This window comes from Bombyx mori, chromosome 14 (assembly GCF_030269925.1).
Source record: "Bombyx mori chromosome 14, ASM3026992v2".
NCBI lineage: Eukaryota > Metazoa > Arthropoda > Insecta > Lepidoptera > Bombycidae > Bombyx > Bombyx mori.
Window position 1 is genome coordinate 12,426,254 of NC_085120.1, and position 22,347 is coordinate 12,448,600.

Genomic DNA, 22,347 nt, shown 5'->3' on the forward strand with positions numbered 1-22,347 from the left:
CTAAAATTTATCACTGTTCATTCCATACTCACTAGTTATTTGTACCAAAGAAGTAAATGCATTGTACGTTGGTGGCCTTCTTCGGCGTTCTAAGTTCAGGAGTGGGAACCGCTACCTGGAAATTATCAGGGATCATAGTTAGGTTATACATTTTATCATTTGAATCAAAACAAAATTTGAAACATCACCTGTACTGAAAACACGATTTATTCATTACGATAACTCGTATTAAATCGCTTTTGAAGAATTATTAAACGTCAGAAAGCTATCTTATTAATTTCCCGCCCATAATTATGTTATTTTGGTAACATGATTTTAAATGATAATTATCACTATTAGTGAAATTAATGTTATTAAGACAAAAGTATGGTCATGTTGTATCTATCAGTGCAATTTTCTAACTTTTAATAGTTATGTGAAAGTAGAAAATAAATAGCATCTTACCCGGCCAGGCCAAGGACTGAAACCCTTCATTTTCGCCCTGAAACAAAGCCAGTACGCTATAGCATCACTGTATTACAACAAAAACATGAAAAAAACAAGATATGTACAATTTCAAATACATACCAAACTAAATCCCCAAGTTTATATCCTTCAGACATGATCTACGTGCACTACGAACGATTAACCAACACGAACTAAACCAGCGACAAAATTCAATTACAAACAGACGCGAAGCTTGTTGGCTTCACCACAGGACTATAATAAAATATAGTTTCTACTCTATGGCCGCTTTTCCGCTAATCCCAAAAACCTATTAGAAACACATAAAAAATGTATTTTTAATAATGACACACTTGGTTATTAAAATTCATCGTTTCTTTGCTTGCCTGATAAAAAGCTGATATCATTAAAGTAAAACATTGAATTAATAGTTTGGCTGAATGCTAATGAAGTCAGAGTCGCAAAAACGAAAAATAGGGTTGCGACTTTCATCATTATTCAAAAAATATTTATAGGAATAAAAAACTAGCTACCTATCTAAAGAGTTTTTTAACTTATTGAGTAGTCCAGATCTAATAGATACAATAATAAATTACAACGAAGTTTTAGCATTTTCAAATAGCATATTTTCATATTACAGTGGCTTTGACAACCGAACAGAAATAAACAACCCTTACATTTAAAGATACCATCACTGGAGACATAAAATGCAGTAGTTGTTTTTTACTTCAATTAAATTATTTACTCATTGTTATCGTTCGGGTAGTGATTAGTCGTGAACACAATGCTAGGTATCTATTAAAGTAATAGAAATATTAGTACCACCCTAGAGCTTGGTCAGAATCAAATAACTAGATAGGAGAACACATAGCTGACCATTGTCCCTACTTTTAATGGAAATTTATTGGAGATTGTGGATTCGTTACGTTGCGTTATTAATAGTTTCTATTTATCCCTATTTATATCTCATTTGACATTTGACAATTCTTAACTTGACAACCGACAACCGGAATTACCAGGCTCCGTCAAAATTCAAAGTAAAAAATAAGATGTTAAACATAGTGTTTAAAATTTTTTAATTGCAATGCACGCAGATACATTTACATAATTAAATAATCTATCTAATAATAAAATAATTAACAAAAAAAATGTCTAAAAGATATTTCCAGCAGAATTATGGAGAGAGAAAAAAAGCTAAATTGGACTGGAGCACAACTGATCATAACTTCCCTATGAGTCAAAATACATCCGTAAAAGGTATATAAATTCTCATAAATAAAGTCATGACAGAAATACCATGAAATACTAATTAAAATCTTGTCTTTATCATCGGAAATAAAATAACTTGTTTTGTAGAATAATAATGATCTGAAACGTTAATATCTTCAGATACACAATTTACACAATCAAACTCTTGGGGTAACGAGGAAGATGACGAAATGCTACTCATGGCCAGTCAGGTCTGTGAAAATGCCTGCAACGATAGCCAACTTCCCAACTACAGTATGTTTATACCGCCGGCTTCAACTAGCACACAGCTTCCACAGCCAAGCACTTCCAAAAACATATTCAAAACCCCAACATTGAATCCCACGAATTCAATATCTACACAATTAAAAGAAAAATGCAACAGAATTTCATCCCCATTACCAGGCATAGCAAATAAACTAATGAAAGATAACTTGCAAGTGAATGTACCTGACAATTTAATTATGAATGACAAGATATACGAGAAACAGGATTCTGAAACTATTTATAAGCAGTTACTTCAACTACAAGAGGAAAATGTCAAATTGAAATCTGAAAATGGAAAATTAATTGAAAAATGTGTAACTAAAGAAGGTGAAGCCTCAATACTAAGGACTCAGCTAAAAAGTATTCAAGTTGCCGCTGACAGTGCCAGGCTAGAGAAAATGAATGTGCAAGAAAAACTGCAGATGGAATGGACAGAGAAAATAAATGCTATTAACAATCAGATGCATGATTTAAGGACCCAATTAGATTTTAAGGTTCGTATATGACAAATGATTCTGATTCTGTTCAATTTGCAATGAAATACAACAATTTTGTTTTATCAGTATGATAGTTTTTACTGTTTTCAATTAGATAAAAAAAAACTATTTTTGTATGAATATACAAATTCTCAATAACTTTACATTAGGAAAAATTTAAGCAACCGCTTAGCTGCTATTTTTTTCCTACCTATTCATTGGTAGCCTAAGGGGCCCACCAAGCTATGCGTAGACGGGCTCACTGACCCAGCTGAGAGAATTTTCTAACACTAGAGCTAGTGCAGATGCAAGAGCAGTGCTTTGCAGAGCCTACTACAGGATTGGAATCGAGGCCCACTGAGAAAGTCCAGCGAGAAACTCAGGGATGTGGCTTTAGGTTAGTTCACTCGTTGAACTCATTATAATCAACGAGTTCAATAAGGATGGTGACCAGGCCCTTCAAGGGCCTAAATGCACCGTGTGGAGAGAGAGTGGATCCGGGGGGTACGACATGTTTCGGGCGACAGCGACTTTGCTTTGGCCCGTCGTCTGGATCGATCATGCAAATAGCCTCAGACACAATATGAGGTTGTTGTGTCACGTCTTTAAGGTACTTTAAGGTACTTATGTATCAGTTCTAGCTTTAGATCTTTGTGAAGGTCGACATTCCACACGTATCACGGTGCTCCGACGACTATCCTACAGAAAAGGGATTTGACGAGACCTGGAGAGAGAGTTGATGTGTGTACGGGTCGCGTGAGCGAACATTTGTATAAGTCATGACGAAACGTATACAAGTTTTGTAGAGCCTCCTTCTTACGAAGGGACAATTTACTTCGCTCGCAGATCGTAGGGTACGGTCAACCAAGTAGGCTCGGTTGCGTACGGACTTAATCTGTGGGGACCGAAAGTCGTGCGTCTATCGAGGGTGACACCTAGGCCCTTCGTGGTCCACGGTATGGGCTGGCCAAAGATTTTAATGGCGGGACTGAAGTTGCCGCGCCTAATTCGTGACGAGATACTAGTAGTGGTGTCGGTAGAGCAACCCTTTTTGAAGAGCACGGCTTTACTTTTCGTGGGATTGATGTCGATGCGCCACTTCTGGAACCACTGTCGTAAATTGGTGGTTACAGTCTGGTGCTTACTATCCATGAAAGGCATCTTCCTATCCGAGTAATAGATAGCCGTGTCATCCGCGAAAGGGGCTAACTACTGCGCTGGTGCTATGACCCCGAAGTGGGTCTTGGCCTCCGACAATAAACTTTGCCATTCATCCCGGCGCTGCGCAACACCTTACCCGTCTGACACTTGGAGCTTGCACAACGTCAGACCAGCGGTACTTGGGCCTCCCTACGGGGCGGCGTCCCTCCGGTACACTGTTTCTTTTTTTGTTTTTTTTTTATTGCTTGAATGGGTGGACGAGCTCACACAGCCCACCTGGTGGAGACCAACATGATCATTAGTTGGTTGGGTAAAATTTAAAAAACGCGGTTATGGATTTCGTAGGTTTCTGTGGTTGTATGTTCGCGATTTCTTCCTTGATTTGTTACCCCATTCCGACAGGAGCCCTCTTCTTCGATATAGCGAAGGCGTTCGACAAAGTCTGGCACAACGGTTTGATATACAAACTGTATAACATGGGAGTGCCAGACAGACTCGTGCTCATCATACGAGACTACTTGTCGAACCGTTCGTTCCGATATCGAGTCGAGGGAACGCGTTCCCGGCCCCGTCACGTCACAGCCGGAGTCCCGCAAGGCTCCGCCCTCTCCCCGTTACTATTCAGTTTGTATATCAACGATATACCCCGGTCTCCGGAGACCCATCTGGCGCTCTTCGCCGATGACACCGCCATCTACTACTCGTGTAGGAAGAAGGCGTTGCTTCATCGACGACTTCAGACCGCAGCTACCACCATGGGACAGTGGTTCCGGAAGTGGCGCATCGACATTAACCCCACGAAAAGCACAGCGGTGCTCTTCAAAAGGGGTCGCCCTCCGAACACCACGCTGAGCATCCCTCTCCCGACTAGGCGCGTCAATAACCCCGCCCCCGCCGTTCGCCCAATCACGATGTTCGACCAGCCCATACCGTGGGCCCCGAAGGTCAAATATTTAGGCGTCACCCTCGACAGTAGGATGACATTCCGCCCCCACATCAAGACGGTACGCGACCGTGCCGCCTTCATTCTAGGACGTCTCTACCCGATGATATGTAGGCGAAGTAAAATGTCCCTTAGAAATAAGGTGACACTCTACAAAACTTGCATACGCCCCGTCATGACCTATGCAAGTGTAGTGTTCGCTCACGCGGCCCGCATACACTTAAAATCCTTTCAAATTATTCAATCCCGTTTTTGCAGGATAGCCGTCGGAGCCCCGTGGTTCGTCAGGAACGTCGACCTCCATGACGACCTGGACTTAGAGTCCATCAGTAAGTATCTTCAGTCGGCGTCCATGCGCCACTTCGATAAAGCGGCACGACACGAGAACCCTCTCATCGTGGCCGCCGGTAACTACATTCCCGATCCTGCGGACAGAATGGAAAGCAGTCGACGTCGCCCTAAACACGTCATCTCGGATCCTCCTGATCCACTAACGGTGCTTTTAGGTACTTCAAGCACCGGTCACCGTTCTCGTCGAACCCGTCGCTTGCGACGAAGGGCTCGACGAGTAAATTAACTCTCAGACACAGCCCACTGAGTTTCTCGCCGGATCTTCTCAGTGGGTCGCGTTTCCGATCCGGTGGTAGATTCTGCGAAGCACGACTCTTGCTAGGGTTCGTGTTAGCAACATCGTCAGGTTTGAGCCCCGTGAGCTCACCTACTAAAGTTAAGGCTACGCTGAAATAGCCGCTAGGGCTATCAGCTTAGGTAGGAATAAAAAAAAAAAAAAAAAAAAAAAAAGATTTGTTAACGGTACTGGGGAGTAACGCTTTCGAAGTTGGCAGGGAAGCTCTGCGCTCGACCTCCCTGTCGAACAACTCTGTGTTTTCGGAGTCCGCGACTTGAGCCCTGCTGGTACACTGCTCTTGCAATCACCGAATCGTCATTAAAAGCCGGGGTTGACTTGAGGGATGTACGAGAGGAGGCATAGTGGCCTTGGGCTTCCGATAAGAGTCCTAGATAGACAGACGCCAATATGCTTGGTGACAGGGCGAGCGTCCTTCTAAATAATTTCCCTACATCGTTTTACGGGTTTCGTCTAGGCGAGATTTCAGGTCCCTCTGTAGACAACGCATTTTGATCTGGTTTGATTCTGTGGAATAACAATCGTAAGTCCGGATTAACGCTTTTATAACTTTTACGAGATTCCTGAGCTCGGACATTCTGATTGTACCCGCTATAGTGATGAATGTTTGTTCACAGAACCTCGAGATAATTAATGCTAAGGACAGATGTAAAAAATTAGAATCGAACAAGCTCAACTTAACACAAGTTACTATTTCAAATAATGCATTAAGGTAATCATTTATTTTGCCGTAAACAATAATATTGATGTTACCAAAAAACTACCCATAACTAATTTGATTACTTTTTAATGATATTTTTTTTTATTGTAAAGATAATGTAATAAGTAATTATATTTGTAAGGGCATAAAAAGAATGAATTAATTTTTTACTATAGAAGAATTGAAATACCAATGAACAAATCAGGTTCTTATAAAATCTAATTAGTTATCATTTTTAGCCACACCTCAAAAACCAACGGAGTCAATTCCTCTTTAACTCAAAGCAAAAAAGTCAAGATGGTCTCTGACATAACGCAAACCGAGAGAAAACTACACTTCCTGAAGCTACCAAAGAGAATACCTACAGGTTAAAAGTATAAGACAAAAATATACACTTTAAGACGTAGCTATTTAAAGCCATCGAACCATTAAATAAATTACCTTTTTCTGTGAAATATACATTAAGCAAACCCTAATCACAATGTGAGTTCACAACACAATAATTAAAATTACTTTAATGGTTTAATATCACATGGGTTGTTTAATCTAATTGTTTTGAACCTTTCTAATAATTGCAGTCTTCATGGTCACTCAAGACTACGTTTTTAATCGTAAACATTTGAATATTTATTTGAATATTACTGATGGTAGGACCTCTTGTGAGTCCGCGCGGGTGGGTACCACCACCCTGCCTATTTCTGCTGTGAAGCAGAAATGCGTTTCGGTTTGAAGGGTGGGGCAGCCGCTGTAACTATACGTGAGACCTTAGAACTTATATCTCAAGATGGGTGGCTCCTCCCACGACATGCCCATGACGCCTAGCTCCCCACCGACTGAGGGCAAGTTGTTCTGGGGCTGCTCTCTTCTAGATAGAATCTAGAGTAGGGCTTATTATGACGCCGCACGAGTAGGTATCATCTAGTCTACTTTTGCCGCAAAACTACATAAACCTCATGTCTCAAAAGGCTTTAAAGTAAACAACTGATATATTAAGAAGAAGGAGAGGTATATATAGAGGAAGAGGTAGACTTAAGGAAAAATGAATGGATTGCGTGAAAGACGATATGTGTAAGAGGGGAGTGAGCGAAAAAATGGTATATGATAGAGGAGTATGGAAGGAGAAAGCATGTTGTGCCGACCCCAGGTGACTGGAAGAAGGGCAGGAGAATGATGATGATGATGATGATGATGATGAACTGATATATTGAGCGACTCTTCGAAGAATTAAAAATTAACGTTACAACTATCGTTTTAAGCTTCATCAAAGCTGAGTCACATACTGCCACTCATTATTCGACCAACGGTAAAGAAGCCTTCGATACTGGAATACAATGAGAACTTAAGGAGGTGTCCGGAGACCGCGGCCCAGTGTGGAATGCTCGGCACGTCCCCTGGTATCCCGTCCGGGCTGACCCTCGAACGAAGTGCGAGGAGGACAAACCTTCAGAGCATTTACGAGGATATATGTAGTATCGCAGTCGGGACTGCCGATGATAATAATTATTATAAGGTGAGGAATAAATGTTTCCAGTGTGCTTAGTGGAGGCCGCGTCCGCGCGGGTGGGTGCCACCACTCTGCCTGTTTCTACCGTGAAGCAGTAATGCGTTTCGGTTTCCATCATGACCATGATTGATGATTGATATGACCAATAATATCCGCGCTGTACAGAATAAATAGCAATGGGCCCATAATCGAACCCTGTGGTACACCATTAATGACGTTAGCCATGTTGGATTGAACATTACCCTCACCGCGAGGAATTCCATACAAGTATGACCTAACTTTTACGCTATCGAGAACGTTATAAAACTTGCACTAAGCACACTGTTTAGGATGAAAAGTAGTTCGTCATTGACTAACATTGAATAAATATTTATTTAAATATTTATTTATTCAATGTTTATTATATATATAATAATCAAATAAAACTCAAATAATTTTATTTCCATTTTTTTAAGTGAAAACTTCTTTAGGATCGTTGTGATTTCAAACCGAATGCAACGGAAAAAACGACAGGTAAGAGACACAAATACAAAAATGTGTAGGATGAAGCCAGCAAAGAATGAGACAGAAATATACATACTATTTAATACAGCGCCATCTGTGAGATTTTTTAATACTAACGTGTATATGAAAGCTCTTGCAGTGAATTTTAATTTAGGATTTTATACGTGAAATTAAAATATCAATTCACAGAGGGCGCTACTTTACAATTATTTACTAATGAAAATTTTTTACATATACTTAAGACATTTAGGATAATTGTATTTTAATTTTGGAAGGTTTCACTTCTACCACGTGTGAATTGCACACATGTCTTTTTTTTTATTTCTGACGTTACTGTCAATTCACGGATGAAGAAGGTCCAGTTTTAAATGTCCGTGCTCACAGGTATTCGAAACAATAAAACTAATATTGCACGAGACACGGCAGCGCCTGGTCTCCATATCGCGCAGGATGACGAAAGCCTTCCAGAAGGAGATCGACGAGAGGTACGCGGAGAGCGCCTCGACCTTCGTGCATGTCGACAGGGAACAGTTGTTGTCCAGCACGTGAGGAATCTTCATAACTAATGATATTATTATATTCGTGGGACAGCTGGTCTGTGTGCTTAGTGCGAGTTTTTTAACGCTCTCGATAGCGTAAAAGTTAACGCAATTTTGTATGCAGTTGGAACAGCACCCCTAGCGGCAAACGTACGCAAACGTTCCAACTCCATACAAAATCTAGTTAACTTTTACGCTATCGAGAGCGTTAAAAAACTCACACTAAGCAAACTGGTCCTTATTGAGACCTCGTTTCTGGTGCTTCTGGTCTGGTTCAATTCACAAGTGAAACATTCAGAAGTATTCTATCGCATTCTCTTGCGGGCTAAATCCTATATGTGTATGTTTGCCTATTTTTAGCAGGCGTCAGTAATTGTGGTCATCATTTTTAGTTATTAAGCGAACATTGTTAGTACATAGAAAAGCGACTTATGCGCTTCTGATCTCGAGGATTCGTAACACAATATTTCAAGTACATTGACGATCTGAAGTTCAATAACGAATAGTTTTGAAGTCCACGTGATACAAGTTGAATTTTCAACTTATTGAAGTGAAACTTCTTTAGAATCGTTGTGATTTCAAACCCGATGAAACGAAAAAATAAGTCCATAGAGGCGCAAACACATAAATGTTTAGGATTCAGCCGGCGAGAGAATGAGATAGAACACATTAGACGTTCTCGGTCCCATCTTTGTGCGACTCTACGTAGCATCCCCACTATCGTCCACTAAACATTGTCCATATGTATGCTCTCGTGTAGTATATCTATATCTTATTTATAAGTTTCATTTCTACCCTGTGTGTGACTGGCACACACACACACACATTTTGGTTTTTCCACTCTTGGAATCATTAAAATACATGGCATAATGCAGTGAGCTGTACCGGGACGAGCAGGACATAGAGGCGCGGCGGGCGGCGGGGGCGCTGGGGTACGTGCGGGGCGCGCGGGGGGCGGGGGACGGGCTGCTGGCCCAGCTCCACGAGATATGCTCTCTTATACAAAAATCTGTAAGTTTCTATTCCTTAGAATTATTTCTTCTTCAATTCAAGATAATATAAAACATTTTTTTTTAATTCTTTTTTAAATAGCTTTGGATGGGCTATTACTGCTGAGATGGCTCGTGGTTAACAGAGGCTTAATTAAAGCGTATATGAAACCAGTCACACGGACTCTTGCGGTTCACGGACTATTGTCCTGGTCCCGGCCTTCATATTGGCACACGGGGCTGCTTATCGGCAGAATACCGGTACTTGCCGGAGGGTTGCATCTAGGACATACTGACATTAAAAAATATACAATTGAAAATGGTCGGCCTGCTTAAATACTGAGAGCCAGGTAGGCAGGCATTACATGCGGTAAGATCTCTTCTGAGTCCGCGCGGGTAAGTAACACCACCCTGCCTATTTCTGCCGTGAAGCAGTAATACGTTTCGGTTTGAAGGGCGGGGCAGCCGTTGTAACTATACTTGAAACCTTAGAACTTATATCTCAAGATGGGTGGCGCATTTACGTTGTAGATGTCTATGGGCTGCAGTAAGCACTCTGTTGCAGCACTGCGCGGCGCCGCACGCCGGGGTGCTCCTGGCCGCGGCGCACGTGTCCGCCGGCGCGGAGGCGCGGGCGGCGCGGGGCGTCCTCACCGCTATAATAAGGGCGAAGCCGCCGCCCGCCGTGTCCCGCGCGACACTACGGGCGGCCGCGCGACTGTCGCACCGGGGCGGACTTGCAGGCGCCTTCTGTCCCGGGACGAGCCTGGAGAAGTCGGAACAAGAGCGGGACCAAGGTACGCAGCATATCGAAGCAAACGTGACTAAGCGACAATAACTGCTTTCTACTTAAACGATAGGCAATAACCATATTCGATGCGCAAAAAAAATATATTTCTAGGTCTATTAAAATCATTTCAATCCTACAGCTAGATCCGTTAAAAATAATTTTTGTTCAGGTATTTCAACTTTAAATTAGTCTACTGTAAAGTTCACTCATCGTCGCTTAGTCACGTTTGCCTTTCAAACGTCGATATGGAATAGAGCGACCGCAGGCCCGCCTCACCAGAACCCTTTACAAAACATTAAATGGAGACGCATTAATTATTTCAGGACCGTGCGCCATGCAGATGCTTCTGACGCAGATAAAAGTCTGCCTGAGGCGTGCGGGGCGGGAGGGGTGGGGGGGACGCGCGGTCGCCGGTATCGCCGGGGACTTGCTTCTGCTGTTCAGCGGCCTGTACCCCCGGGGCGTCAGCTTGCTTCCCGACAAATCCAGGTAACCACTAAGAGCTCGATTTCTTATACTTTTTGAAGTGAAACTTCTTTAGAATCATTGTGATTTCAAACTCGATGAAACGAAATGAAACGAAACGAAAAAGTAAGTCCACACATAAATGTGTAGGATTCAGCCGGCGAGAGAATGAGATAGAACACATTATACGTGAAGTTAAAGTATCAATTCACAGAGGGCGCTACCTCACTATAAAACCTCACTATAATAGTGAGGTATATATATATATATACCTCACTATATTTGTCGTCGTCGTGGCCTAACGGATAAGACGTCCGGTGCATTCGTGTTGAGCGATGCACCGGTGTTCGAATCCCGCAGGCGGGTACCAATTTTTCTAATGAAATACGTACTCAACAAATGTTCACGATTGACTTCCACGGTGAAGGAATAACATCGTGTAATAAAAATGAAACCCGCAAAATTATAATTTGCGTAATTACTGGTGGTAGGACCTCTTGTGAGTCCGCGCGGGTAGGTACCACCGCCCTGCCTATTTCTGCCGTGAAGCAGTAATGCGTTTCGGTTTGAAGGGTGGGGCAGCCGTCGTTACTATACTTGAGACCTTAAAACTTGTATCTCAAGGTGGGTGGCGCATTTACGTTGTGGATGTCTATGGGCTCCAGTAACCACTTAACATCAGGTGGGCTGTGAGCTCGTCCACCCATCTAAGCAATAAAAAAAAAAAAAAAAAAAAAAAAAAAAAAAAAAAATGATTTACAAATATTCACTAATGATAAAATTTTACATATACTTAGACATTTAGGATAATTGTATTTTAATTTTCGAAGGTTTCACTTCTACCACGTGTGAATTGCACACGTGTTTTTTTTTCTGGAGACAAAGCTAAATGTAGACTGGAATTGGTAACTCAGTTGTTATCCGAGAGTTTGCTATTTGCTATTGATGATTATTCAAGGTTATGACGACGAAACAAAATGTAAGTAATGTAATGAGAGAATGTAAAGTGTTCTGGTGTCGGCAGGTGCAGCTGTCCGCTCGCGCTGGTGCAGACCGCCGTGCTCAGCCTCCGGGCCTGCGCCGTGAGCCTCCGTGAGCACGCTGCAGCGGGAGCGACATCCGGTAGGCTACTCGTACTGCTTATGCCGCGTCACGGAACCAATGTGGCCTATATATGGCATATAATTATAATTTTAAGAGCAACCGACACATCGTGTTGCCATCAAAATTATTTTTGAAGTCTTGATTCTGGCTTTTAAAACGTCAATAACAGATGTAGTACACGAAATTAAATCTTTGCGTGAAGAGAGAGAGAGAGAGAGAGAGAGAGAGGGGCATCAGAAAACAGTCAACAAGCAGATATGTTTGTACAATAGGCGGTCTTATCGCTAAAAGCGATCTCTTCCAGACAACCGTTTAATTACCCGAAATTCTGGACAGATAAAGATACAGCAGGTATGTTGCGGTGTACTATTAACAACACATTATTAGAGAAACTATATACATACAATAAATATATATACCGTTAAACACAATATGAAATCACCATTTTTTTATTGCTTACATGAGTGGACGAGCTCACAGCCCACCTGGTGTTAAGTAGTCACTGGAGTCCATAGACATCCACAACGTAAATGCGCCACCCACCTTGAGATATATAAGTTCTAAGGTCTCAAGAATAGTTACAACGGCTGCCCCACCCTTCAAACCGAAACGCATTACTGCTTCACGGCAGAAATAGGTAGGGTATTACCTACCCGCGCGGACTCACAAGAGGTCCTACCACCAACATCAGTTCATTAACTGATACACAACGGAAGTCGACACCGTGAGCCGGTCCTCTGCCCACAGACCGTGCGTGGGAGGAGTTGCTGGCGGCGTGTCGCTGCGGCGTGCAGATGCTGTACCAGTGCTCGATGCGGGACGCGGACTTCGCCGCGCTCCTCAAGCACAACGAGGGACACCTCATTCAGTTCTGCGAGATCCTGAAGGACTACCCGCACAGCGACGTCCACTGTGAGTGCTCCGCCGCCCTCCCCCCAACCGGCGTCCCGTACGGATACCAATAGTCTTCTTCTTTATTTTTTGGCTCCGGTACAGTTTGTGCATTAGCCAGCGTCAAGATTTTCATAATTCGCCGTTTTAATTGTTTACAGTTTATGAATAATAAAAAACGAAAAAAAAGGAAACTAATTGCTACATAAGATGATTAAAAACGAATTAAATTTACAAATGAGATGATATGTGATAAAATATAATCTCAAAACGGTGGTCATTTACTGAGATTTTTCAACATCGCTCCTCGCGTTCCCACCAAAAAGTCAAATTACAAATAGTCAATTATTTGTATTGATTACATTATATCTTTTCTTCTTATCTTATTATTTCTAATATTTTTCGACATCAAAGACATAAGATCGAATATCCATGATATGAATTTTACATAAATTCGAATTAAATTTAATTCTGACATGTTTAGAAAGAAACGGAAAATTTACAATTCGGTACAAAAGCGATTCTAGCAAATAATGAATACGACCTTATGATTCTGAGATTTACTGGTGGTAGAACCTCTTGTGAGCCCGCACGGGTAGATACCACCACTCTGCCTATTTCTGCTATGAAGCAGTAATGCGTTTCGGTTTGAAGGGTGGGGCAGCCGTTGTAACTATTTACGTTGTAGATATCTATAACCTATAATTTACGTTGTAGATATCTATAACCGTAACCACTTAACACCAGGTGGGCTGTAAGCTCGTCCACCCATCTAAGCAATAAAAAAAAGATCACATTCAAAGTATGATGTGACGTTCCAGCCAGCATGCTCTCGGAGCTGTCGTTGCCCCTGCAGGCCGCGCCGCCCCACGCGCCCCCCTCCTTCCACAACACGCCCTGGCTGGACAGCTTCAAAGACTTCACCATATCAGATTAAACATCGGTGGAGGAGCACACGCCGCCTACACGGACAGCAAGAGTAGCAAGCCACTGCATGGACAACGCCAAGATCTTAATGCCAATAATATTTTGTGAGTCGTCGTGGCCTAAAGGATAAGACGTCCGGTGCATTCGTATGTAGCGATGCACCGGTGTTCGAATCCCGCAAGCGGGTACCATTGTTTTCCAATGAAATATGTACCTAACAAATGTCCACGATAAGCTTCCACAGTGAAGGCATAACATCGTGTAATAAAAATCAAACAAAATTATAATTTGTGTAATGACTGGTGGTAGGACCTCTTGAGTCCGCGCGGGTAGGTACCACCACTCTTGCTTATTTCTGCCGTAAAGCAGTAATGCATTTAGAGACCTTAGAACTCATGTTTTAAGGTGGGTGGCGACATTAACATGGTTGATGTCTATGGGCTCTGGTGACTATTTAACATGTGGGCTGTGAGCTCGTCCATACATTTAAGCAATAAAAAATGGGCGCATGACAGTAGGGCGTGCCTGTCCGTGAGTAGTGACAATATCAAATTCCCTTGACCAATATGTTTTGTGACTATCAAAACGTACAGATTATCATTGGATGTTTTTAAAACTATGGTTCGTGCGGTGGCGTTGCGGTTTGTAAGTATGCCACCAGACTTGTGATAACTTCATGTAACTCCCAACGACGTATTCAAACATATACAATGTTATTTATTATACATTTATTATTGTTGTTGTTTATTTGTGATTTTTCTTAATTAAACACAGTACCAGATACATAAAAAAAGCTTCACCTAACAGCCTATAATTGCAACTGTGCTATATTCAGTAGTGTATTTTTATACAATCACAATCACATAATTAAGTTTAATTTGACAAATGGGAGTCGCAGCGACGGCTTTTGCACTTCTAATGTAACGCGCGTTCGGTACCTACATACTAATATGTCAACTCTGTGTTATAATTTAAACATGTAATAAATATAAATATTTTAGGCTGGATTCCGATATGATCCAATGATATGTTCAACAATTAATGAAAATCCACCATAATTTATTTGTTCTTTTTAAGTTTTCAAACGAAACGTCATGTTTTTAATGATTTTGTTTTGAATAAAACGAATTTGTTTTTATATAATATTTTTTATTTCTTGCATAATAATGCTAGTAAACTTACATTTTTCTAGGAATGTGAAAAAAAAATGAATAGAATATATCACAATAATTCTATATAATAAATAAGAAATATATTTTAAGACAGTAAAATCAAGAAACTGATTTCCTTCAATAGACTTGTGGTCATTAAAGACAACGCAAAAGATTTCATAAATTTATTGGCTTTAGTCATGCTGTATGTTAATACTTTTTTTTTTTTTATTGCCCTTGTAAGCAGACGAGCATACGGCCCACCTGATGGTGAGTGGTTACCGTCGCCCATGGACTTCAGCGATGCCAGGGGCAGAGCCAAGCCGCTGCCTACCGCTATCAATGTACTTAATTAAAAATATAATTATACATTATGTATGTAAATGACTTGGAGAAGTCACAAATTATGGAGCTATAGTAGCCACTGACGGTGTCACTGGCACGCCAGGAGCGCTTACTGCGTTTGGTCCGTGAAAGAAGTATAACATAAAACCAGTTGCCAACAAGAAATGAAAAGCAAGAATAGATCCGACAAGTATATAAAAATATTTTGATTTCTTCAAAGCTGGCAGCAGCCAGAATATGAGGACTGCTCCGGACACAAAGGCAGCCATCAACACAAACAACCACTGGAGCCAAGAGATCTGGATGGTCCAGAATATAGCCACAGGGATGTAAATGGAAAGCGAATAGCCATATAAACAGAAGAGAGATATCATAGTTGGAGAGTTTGAGGTCTGAAAAAAAAAATTATTATAACGGAGCTGTTGTGTCTGAAACTACTACTATCATAAACATATTTCAAGATGAACAATGGGGATATATTTATATACCATTAGATGTATGAACGTCTAGTTTTAAATATATAAAAAATTACTGGATGTGGGACCTCTTTGAGTCCACACGGATAGGTACCACCACCCTGCCTATTTCAGTCGTGAAGCAGTAATTTATTTATTTATTGTTAACATAGAAGTAGAAACACAATCATAATTTGCATCTGTGCTTGAACTAAGTGATAAAACCTGTATCTCAAGCAGCAGTGCTCCTTGTGCAAAGAATACAACAGTTTTATTTCAAATACACAAAAATAGATGCATTTCGGTTAGAAGGGAGGGGCAGCAAAAAACAAAATACGAACCTGCGTCTCAATCTCATCTTGTCCATCGGGAAGCGTAGTCCATTTCAAGACACCCCACAGTGCCAGAGGGACCAACCAAACGTAACATACTATGGCTGTTGCTGCGTAAGACACCAAATGAAAATCATAGCGCCAGTGGACTGCCTTGTTAACATTCTGTAGATAACTTGCTATGTTCCCGCTCACGGCAATTGTGAAGATCTGTAAGAAAAAAGTGTTAATTTTTTTGTGAGATTGTGATAAATGAAATAAGCATGTTTTTTTTGCAACAGGTTTGATTTTTTTGACTTGTTTTCTACAAAACTTCATTGATTAGTTAAAATTAAAATAATGTTATAGGATGAGAATTAAAAACACTTTTATTGCAGAACTACAAATAATACTCTGTAAATTATAATATAAACTCTATTAAATTAATAATTATATAACAGGGACAAAAACTATTTATGAAATGTATGTTTAACTATAAAAAGAAAAGAAAAAAACTTCAAATGATCTAGTGCCTCCGCTAACCACTCCACAAGCTGTGACTGGATTTGATCAACCTATGTATATTAATAAATAGTAACAGAAAAATTGGAAGTTCTTCTTTTTTTGAAACTAAAACTATCACATAAAATTATAATTTTTAAAGAAGAATAGTAATAACTCTGAAACTTTTCAAAAGGTTGGATTTTATTAGTCAGACTTCGAAAAATTAATAGTTTAATATATTGTTACTTTTTTCGATTTTTTTAAATTAAAAAAGCTTGCGGTAGACAGTGGCTTGGCTCTGCCCCTGATATTGCTGAAGTCCATGGGCGACGGTAACCACTCACCATCAGGTGGGTTGTATGCTTGTAACAGTAAAGTTTATTACATTATAGTTTATTACGTCATAAAAATGTAATAAACTTTATCAACTCTGATAAACAAAAACATTTGAACAGTTTAATTTTATAGGTACTTTTTCCGAAACTAAGATAGCGAATAAATAGCGTCCGCGAAATGATTACCAGTCGTAGAGCATTGTACAATGATAGTCTTGTTTTATCGCTGCATTGGATTTTCTTCATAGAAGTTTAAACACACACAATCCAAAAGTTTTCCTTAGAAATTAGGGTAGTGCCCACCTATTCCTATAGCAAACTACTATCAGCTAAAATGATTGGGAATCGTGCCTACTTTTAATAATAAAAAAACCAAAGGTAAAACACATAATAGTAAAAACTGTAACTTTTTTTGTTTATGAAGATAAACATTATCATTGAACTATTTTAAAGCATTTCCTTGTTACTTATGTGATGATAACATCAATATAATATTGCTTCATGTTATCTTAAAAAATAACTTGTTAATTGATTTAAATGTGTGTAAATAAAAGCACCAGTAATTCTCAATGAGAAAATTTCTAGAGCTGTGTGTGCTCGACACTTAAAGCCCGAATAAATGTGCTTGAAGTGAGAACTGGGTGGTAGTGTCTTGTGAATCTATGCGGATGGGTAGCACTACCCTGCTTATATCTGTATTTTATATTAAAACATAAAAGCCATAAGACAATTGAGAAAGCACACTGTAAGATTTCAGAAGTTTTCATATCAATGCAAAATATGGTTAAAAATATAAAAATCACAGCCATCAGTGCCACATATGCAGCACTAACAATTTAACACTACATTATACTTATAGATGTATACAACATGTAATTTCCTGATCTATGCCTAAATGAATAATAAATGTGGATATTTGGTAAATTTCATAAACCTCATCAGTTGTAGTCAAGATTAAACTACTTTAAAAAACTGTAATGGAAACTTTAGTTACTGTAAAATAAGATTGAAGGTAAGATTACTCTAAAAAAAGTAATATTTTGTTTGGATCTTGGTAACAGTGATGACAGTTGCCACTTAAGCCTGTGGAACCCGGACTTAGAGTGCATGAGGAGCGGCAAAATTTTTGAAATGTCAGAATTTCAGAGACAAAAAAAGTAGAGACAGTCTCCTTTGAAAATAAGTTGTTATTTTTTATTTTCCTTTTTTAATTATTATTATTTTAAATTTAAATTAAAAATATTGGTTCAATATTAATAAGATTTATTCTAACATTAAGAGTGGCATAATAAACAGGGCTTAGGGCGGCATCAAGCCTAAATTCATCACTTCTATTTGCAAGTCACATACATTTTACAATTGACAAAAAACTACTTACATTTTAATAATTGGATTTTATTGTCATTTTATTATGAAGGATGATGGTGGGCATCCATAACGACAAAAATTGTAAACTATTTAAAAGTATTTCATTAAAACTAAGAGTTTTAATCACACATGCAAACGAGATTCATGTAAATATAAATTATAAAGTCAGACTATCATACATTTTTAATACACTAAGGAATACCATTTAGCAAAATGTAATTGAAAATGTATAGGACTACAAAATTGCCTTTTAGAATTTATATTTCTTGTTTCGGTTTATATAATTTAGCTGAATATTGTGCCTCATCAATTAACACAGATTTAAGGTGCCCATTACCAGAGTCAATGAAATCCAGATAGGTCCATACAAGTCGGGTTTGCCTTTTATCTTCTCATCAAAATAGTTTCTAGAGACTTTCTGGGGCAATACTGATGATATAATCCTCTCCACAACTTCACTGGTCTGCACATCAAAGTATTTCTGATAGTACTCTATTGTCCAGAAGTTGTGATTCGCTAAAATAATAAATACTTTTTTATTAAATATATTACAAATGCCTAAATTAACAAGTTTTATTTTACTGTACAGTACTTTGAAAATGTTTATTCTTTAGATATATTTACAGAAAAGACTGCACAGCATACAGCTGGAGAAAAAGCAATGAAATAATGTTTTAGTACTAGCTTCGAAGATTTCGATTTCTAGAAAAAAAACCAAATTCTTACATTGAGGTTGAGTCTCTGCTTCTGGAACAGCTCCGGGCGTTTCGTCAAAGGAGTAATTTTGATTAGAAATATTACTATTATTGTATTGATTTGTATGTACTGCCTCTACATCAATACGCGCAGTTCGCTCATTGTGTTCCGGGGAATAGTCCTGGAAATTTAACAACTCGCCCGTATGGACGTTCGACATGGTGACCGGTCACTTAGAATGTTTTCTTAAATATAATTTTATTAGAAAAACGAAATCAAACAAATTTTAGAAAATTTCACTGTACAATATTGGCTTGTCAAAATGTTAACGTCGTACATTAAATTCCAAGTTATTGCTAAAGTATAAAAATCGATATTGTTTCAGACCAAGAAACGAAACTTTACAATTATTTTATGCTTCAGTATTTACGGACTCTTAAAATTCACTAAAGTCGCTTTTGAATCACTTGTAGGTACGATTCCTAGTTTCTTTAGCTATGTTTCTTTACACTATTCACATGCCATCTATCGTACATCAATGGAACTATAATCTGGGGATGTCAGCAAAAACTATACCGTAAAATGGGGCGATTAGGGACAAATTCCAACTTTATGAGCAATTTTAAGGTAGTTGTTGATGTATAGAATGCTATATCAGGATCAAAATGATTGAGTCTTGGGGGCATCTTTGTTGTCTAATTTAAAATTATGCAACTAGCATTCCAGTTTAAGCAAAAAATGCAAAAATAGGTGTAATCCCTATTTACCCGAAAATTGCGGTTAATTGGGACGAAATGAGAAATTTGCTAGGGTTGGCACTACTTTTATTTTTATATATAGTTTTAATTTATTTATTTATTTAGTTGCACCAACAAAGTGATTATCAATAAAAAAAATTGAAAAACTGACAAAAGTACATAGCAGACATCACCTCAATTATAGGTGCAATCGACAGTGCTGATATTTCTATCTGGGTTAAGAGATTAGGTGTGTCGGTTATTCCATGCATTAATTAGATGAATACCCCCACTCTGAACAAATATTAAATATTTTATTATGTATTACTTAGACATTTTTGTCCACCTTGAGATTTCATTGATCTTGTTACATGTCTCTGCAAAATCGACTTGCTTATATTAAATTGCTTATCTATTTCAACTAATGACTTATTCCCAATTTCGCTTCGAATAAACCAGATTTTTACCAACAAATTTAAAAAATATTGTTATAACTACATAGACAACCCTACAAACCTGTACCTATTTATACTTAGGTCGTTTCCATTTCACGTATTCTCATCCCAATTGACCCCTTTTTCGTTGTTATTTGTACCTAAGACGTCCCCAATATCCCCAAAAACAACAGATTTTTACATGTATTTTTATTTAATCAAATACATTAAAACCAATAACAACTGAGACTTACCTTTAATATATATGCTGGTTCAAACACTAAATAACGTTTATAAATCATAGTCGTCTTCTATTATTATCAAATAAATAAAAGAGAGCAAAGTTTCTAGCACTAAAATAATTACCACCACAGGAAGTTAATTTGAAACGCGATTTTTTATAAGTTAGCAGCTATTATCATGCATATTCAGAGTTGTTTTGTGAACTTTCAACATTCTACTATTAAACTACAAAAAATGGAAGATTTTGCAACGAATATAACACTTATAGTGAGGGGTAGATCTCAGGGGTATTTAAAACTATGGGTTAGTCACCAATATCGAATTTCGAATTTTAATCTTCCTTTATCACAAACAATTTTCAATTTTAAACAATAATTACATTTAGACGCGGGCGCACGCTATTCGCACTCAAAACGGAAGCGCCCGGAACATAGATTATACACTGTTACAAGATTGACATAGATACTAACTATGTATAGCGAGCGGGCATACGGCCGCGAGAGTGACGTACCGGTCGGTTTGCTACATACTCCCCCTCTAGTCCTGGAGGACGCCCTCGCTCCTGGACTAGCATCTCATTACTACTGGGCTGAGGGACAGGCGCAAGACCAACCATACCACCAGCTGCGGGAGAAAGACGTGGAGCTTCAGCACATGGTTCAGCATGCCGTGTCGTCATATGCCCTGGAACTCGAGAATCTGTTTTAACATTATTTGGGGGACGACCACGTTTCTTTTTAGGCATCACCGGCCGCGGAAGAGCATCACTCTGATTCTCACGGTATAGAGTGAGATCGTTCACATGATATTTCCCTAAAACTTCATCAGGTTTGTCAACATGCGCGACGTGGTAAGTAGTAGGGCTGACCTTTTTAACGATGCGATACGGACCATCGCGTTTTGGAACAAACTTAGAAGTAAGACCCTTAGCGCTCTTACTGAGGACGTGTGATTTGATGAGAACCATGTCACCTTCGTTGAATGTTTCAATGGGCCGTCTCGAACGATCAGCATACCCTTTAGCTTTATCTTGAAGCGTCTCTACACGTTCGCGCACCGCTGAAAAGGAGTTAACAAATTTCCTGAGATAGGGAGTTATTTGGGGAACAAAGTTATCTTTGTCTAGAACAGCACGAAGGTCATGGGTGACTTCTGTGGGGGACCTCATCTCTCTGCCAAATGACAAGTAAGCAGGTGACATACCTGTGGTGCGACATTTAGCGTTATTAAGAGCGAACCGAATCACTGGTAACATGTTTGGCCAGGAAGTATGGTCACATTCCACGAGTTGTGCTAATAAAGTCTTAAGATCTCTGTTTTTACGTTCGGCGGGGTTTGCTTCTGGGTGATAGAGAGGGATAAGGTTTTGCTTTATCCCCAGGATGGACATGCATTGACGCATGACTGCCGAAATAAATTGTACGCCATTATCAGAAACTAGTCGGCGTGGAAGACCGAACCTCATAAAATACTCCTCTATGAGGACATGTGCACACGCCTCAGCAGTAGCTTCCTTCAATGGGAAAAGTTCTGTCCACCTCGTAGCAGTATCTTCTATAAGCAAGATCCAACGCTCCCCCTGTTTTCCAGGTGGCAACGGGCCGAAAAGATCAACTGCCAAGACCTCGTTGCGCTGGTTCATCACCGGCGTCTGCAATAGACCTGGAGGCTTGGTATTAGCAGCCTTATAGCGTTGACAATGGATACATGCCTTTACATAGTCGGTTATGATTCTTCTCATTCCTGTGAAGTAGAACAGACGTGAGACTTGTTGGTAAGTCCGGTCAATTCCTGCATGTCCAGCGGTAGGGGCATCGTGAAGCTCTTTGAGAACGTCGGTCACTTGATGGGCAGGAATGACTAATTGTGGGGCCTCGGCATCAGAATCCGGATTAAATCGATATAAAACACCTTGTTCCATTAGAAATCCTCTTTCTGACCATCTTTTAGCAGCAAGTTCATCCACTCCTTCCAGTTCTGTGACGATCTTCTGTATTTCCGGATCAGTAAACTGGTCTTGACGTAACTGGGTAGGTGACTTGGTGGGCAGGTCGCAAATGACAGAACAGATGCCGCAGTTATTTTGTGTTTCGTTGGAACAGATCGGTCTACTTAACGTGTCAGCGACAACGTTAGCTTTTCCTGGGGTGTACTCGAATCTAATGTCAAA

At 39.6% G+C, this 22,347-nt stretch overlaps 3 protein-coding genes across 6 annotated transcripts in view; 1 reads left to right on the forward strand and 2 right to left on the reverse strand.

Moving 5' to 3' along the window:
* Window positions 1-696, reverse strand: part of LOC101743921 (cytokine-like nuclear factor N-PAC) — a 79,039-nt gene extending 78,343 nt beyond the window's left edge. For all 4 annotated transcript variants that reach the window (XM_062672218.1, XM_038015447.2, XM_038015446.2 and 1 more), the window contains exons 1-3: window positions 568-696; window positions 445-481; window positions 33-115 (exon numbers count right to left, since the gene is read on the reverse strand). In XM_062672218.1, the coding sequence (XP_062528202.1) occupies window positions 33-115; window positions 445-481; window positions 568-602 (155 nt within the window). In that variant the 5' untranslated portion in view covers window positions 603-696. The remainder of the gene's footprint in view (window positions 1-32; window positions 116-444; window positions 482-567) is intronic.
* Window positions 697-1,072: 376 nt separating this feature from the next.
* On the forward strand, window positions 1,073-14,741 carry LOC101739253 (uncharacterized). The gene is made up of 12 exons (XM_038015341.2): window positions 1,073-1,701; window positions 1,834-2,453; window positions 5,803-5,897; window positions 6,125-6,252; window positions 7,142-7,395; window positions 8,278-8,438; window positions 9,308-9,443; window positions 9,987-10,218; window positions 10,535-10,700; window positions 11,701-11,798; window positions 12,528-12,692; window positions 13,493-14,741. Exons 1-12 carry the CDS (start codon window positions 1,593-1,595, stop codon window positions 13,606-13,608), a joined length of 2,280 nt encoding a protein of 759 aa, XP_037871269.1. The 5' UTR covers window positions 1,073-1,592; the 3' UTR covers window positions 13,609-14,741.
* Window positions 14,727-20,328, reverse strand: LOC101739390 (protein YIPF2). Its single transcript, XM_004923760.5, has 5 exons — window positions 20,189-20,328; window positions 18,794-18,944; window positions 18,405-18,583; window positions 15,891-16,091; window positions 14,727-15,486 (listed from the first exon to the last, which is right to left on the reverse strand). Exons 1-5 carry the CDS (start codon window positions 20,234-20,236, stop codon window positions 15,154-15,156), a joined length of 912 nt encoding a protein of 303 aa, XP_004923817.2. The 5' UTR covers window positions 20,237-20,328; the 3' UTR covers window positions 14,727-15,153.
* Window positions 20,329-22,347: the final 2,019 nt, after the last annotated feature.

Coding starts and splice junctions, on each gene's coding strand:
- LOC101739390 (XM_004923760.5), bottom strand. CDS start 20,236: ATGATTTATAAACGTTATTTAGTGTTTGAACCAGCATATATATTAAAG. Junction 18,584..18,793: donor AGCAGAGACTCAACCTCAAT/GTAAGAATTTGG, acceptor TTATTATTTTAG/CGAATCACAACTTCTGGACA. Junction 15,487..15,890: donor AAGATGAGATTGAGACGCAG/GTTCGTATTTTG, acceptor TTTTTTTTTCAG/ACCTCAAACTCTCCAACTAT.
- LOC101739253 (XM_038015341.2), top strand. CDS start 1,593: ATGTCTAAAAGATATTTCCAGCAGAATTATGGAGAGAGAAAAAAAGCT. Junction 7,396..8,277: donor ATGATAATAATTATTATAAG/GTGAGGAATAAA, acceptor CCGTGCTCACAG/GTATTCGAAACAATAAAACT. Junction 9,444..9,986: donor GCTCTCTTATACAAAAATCT/GTAAGTTTCTAT, acceptor ACTCTGTTGCAG/CACTGCGCGGCGCCGCACGC.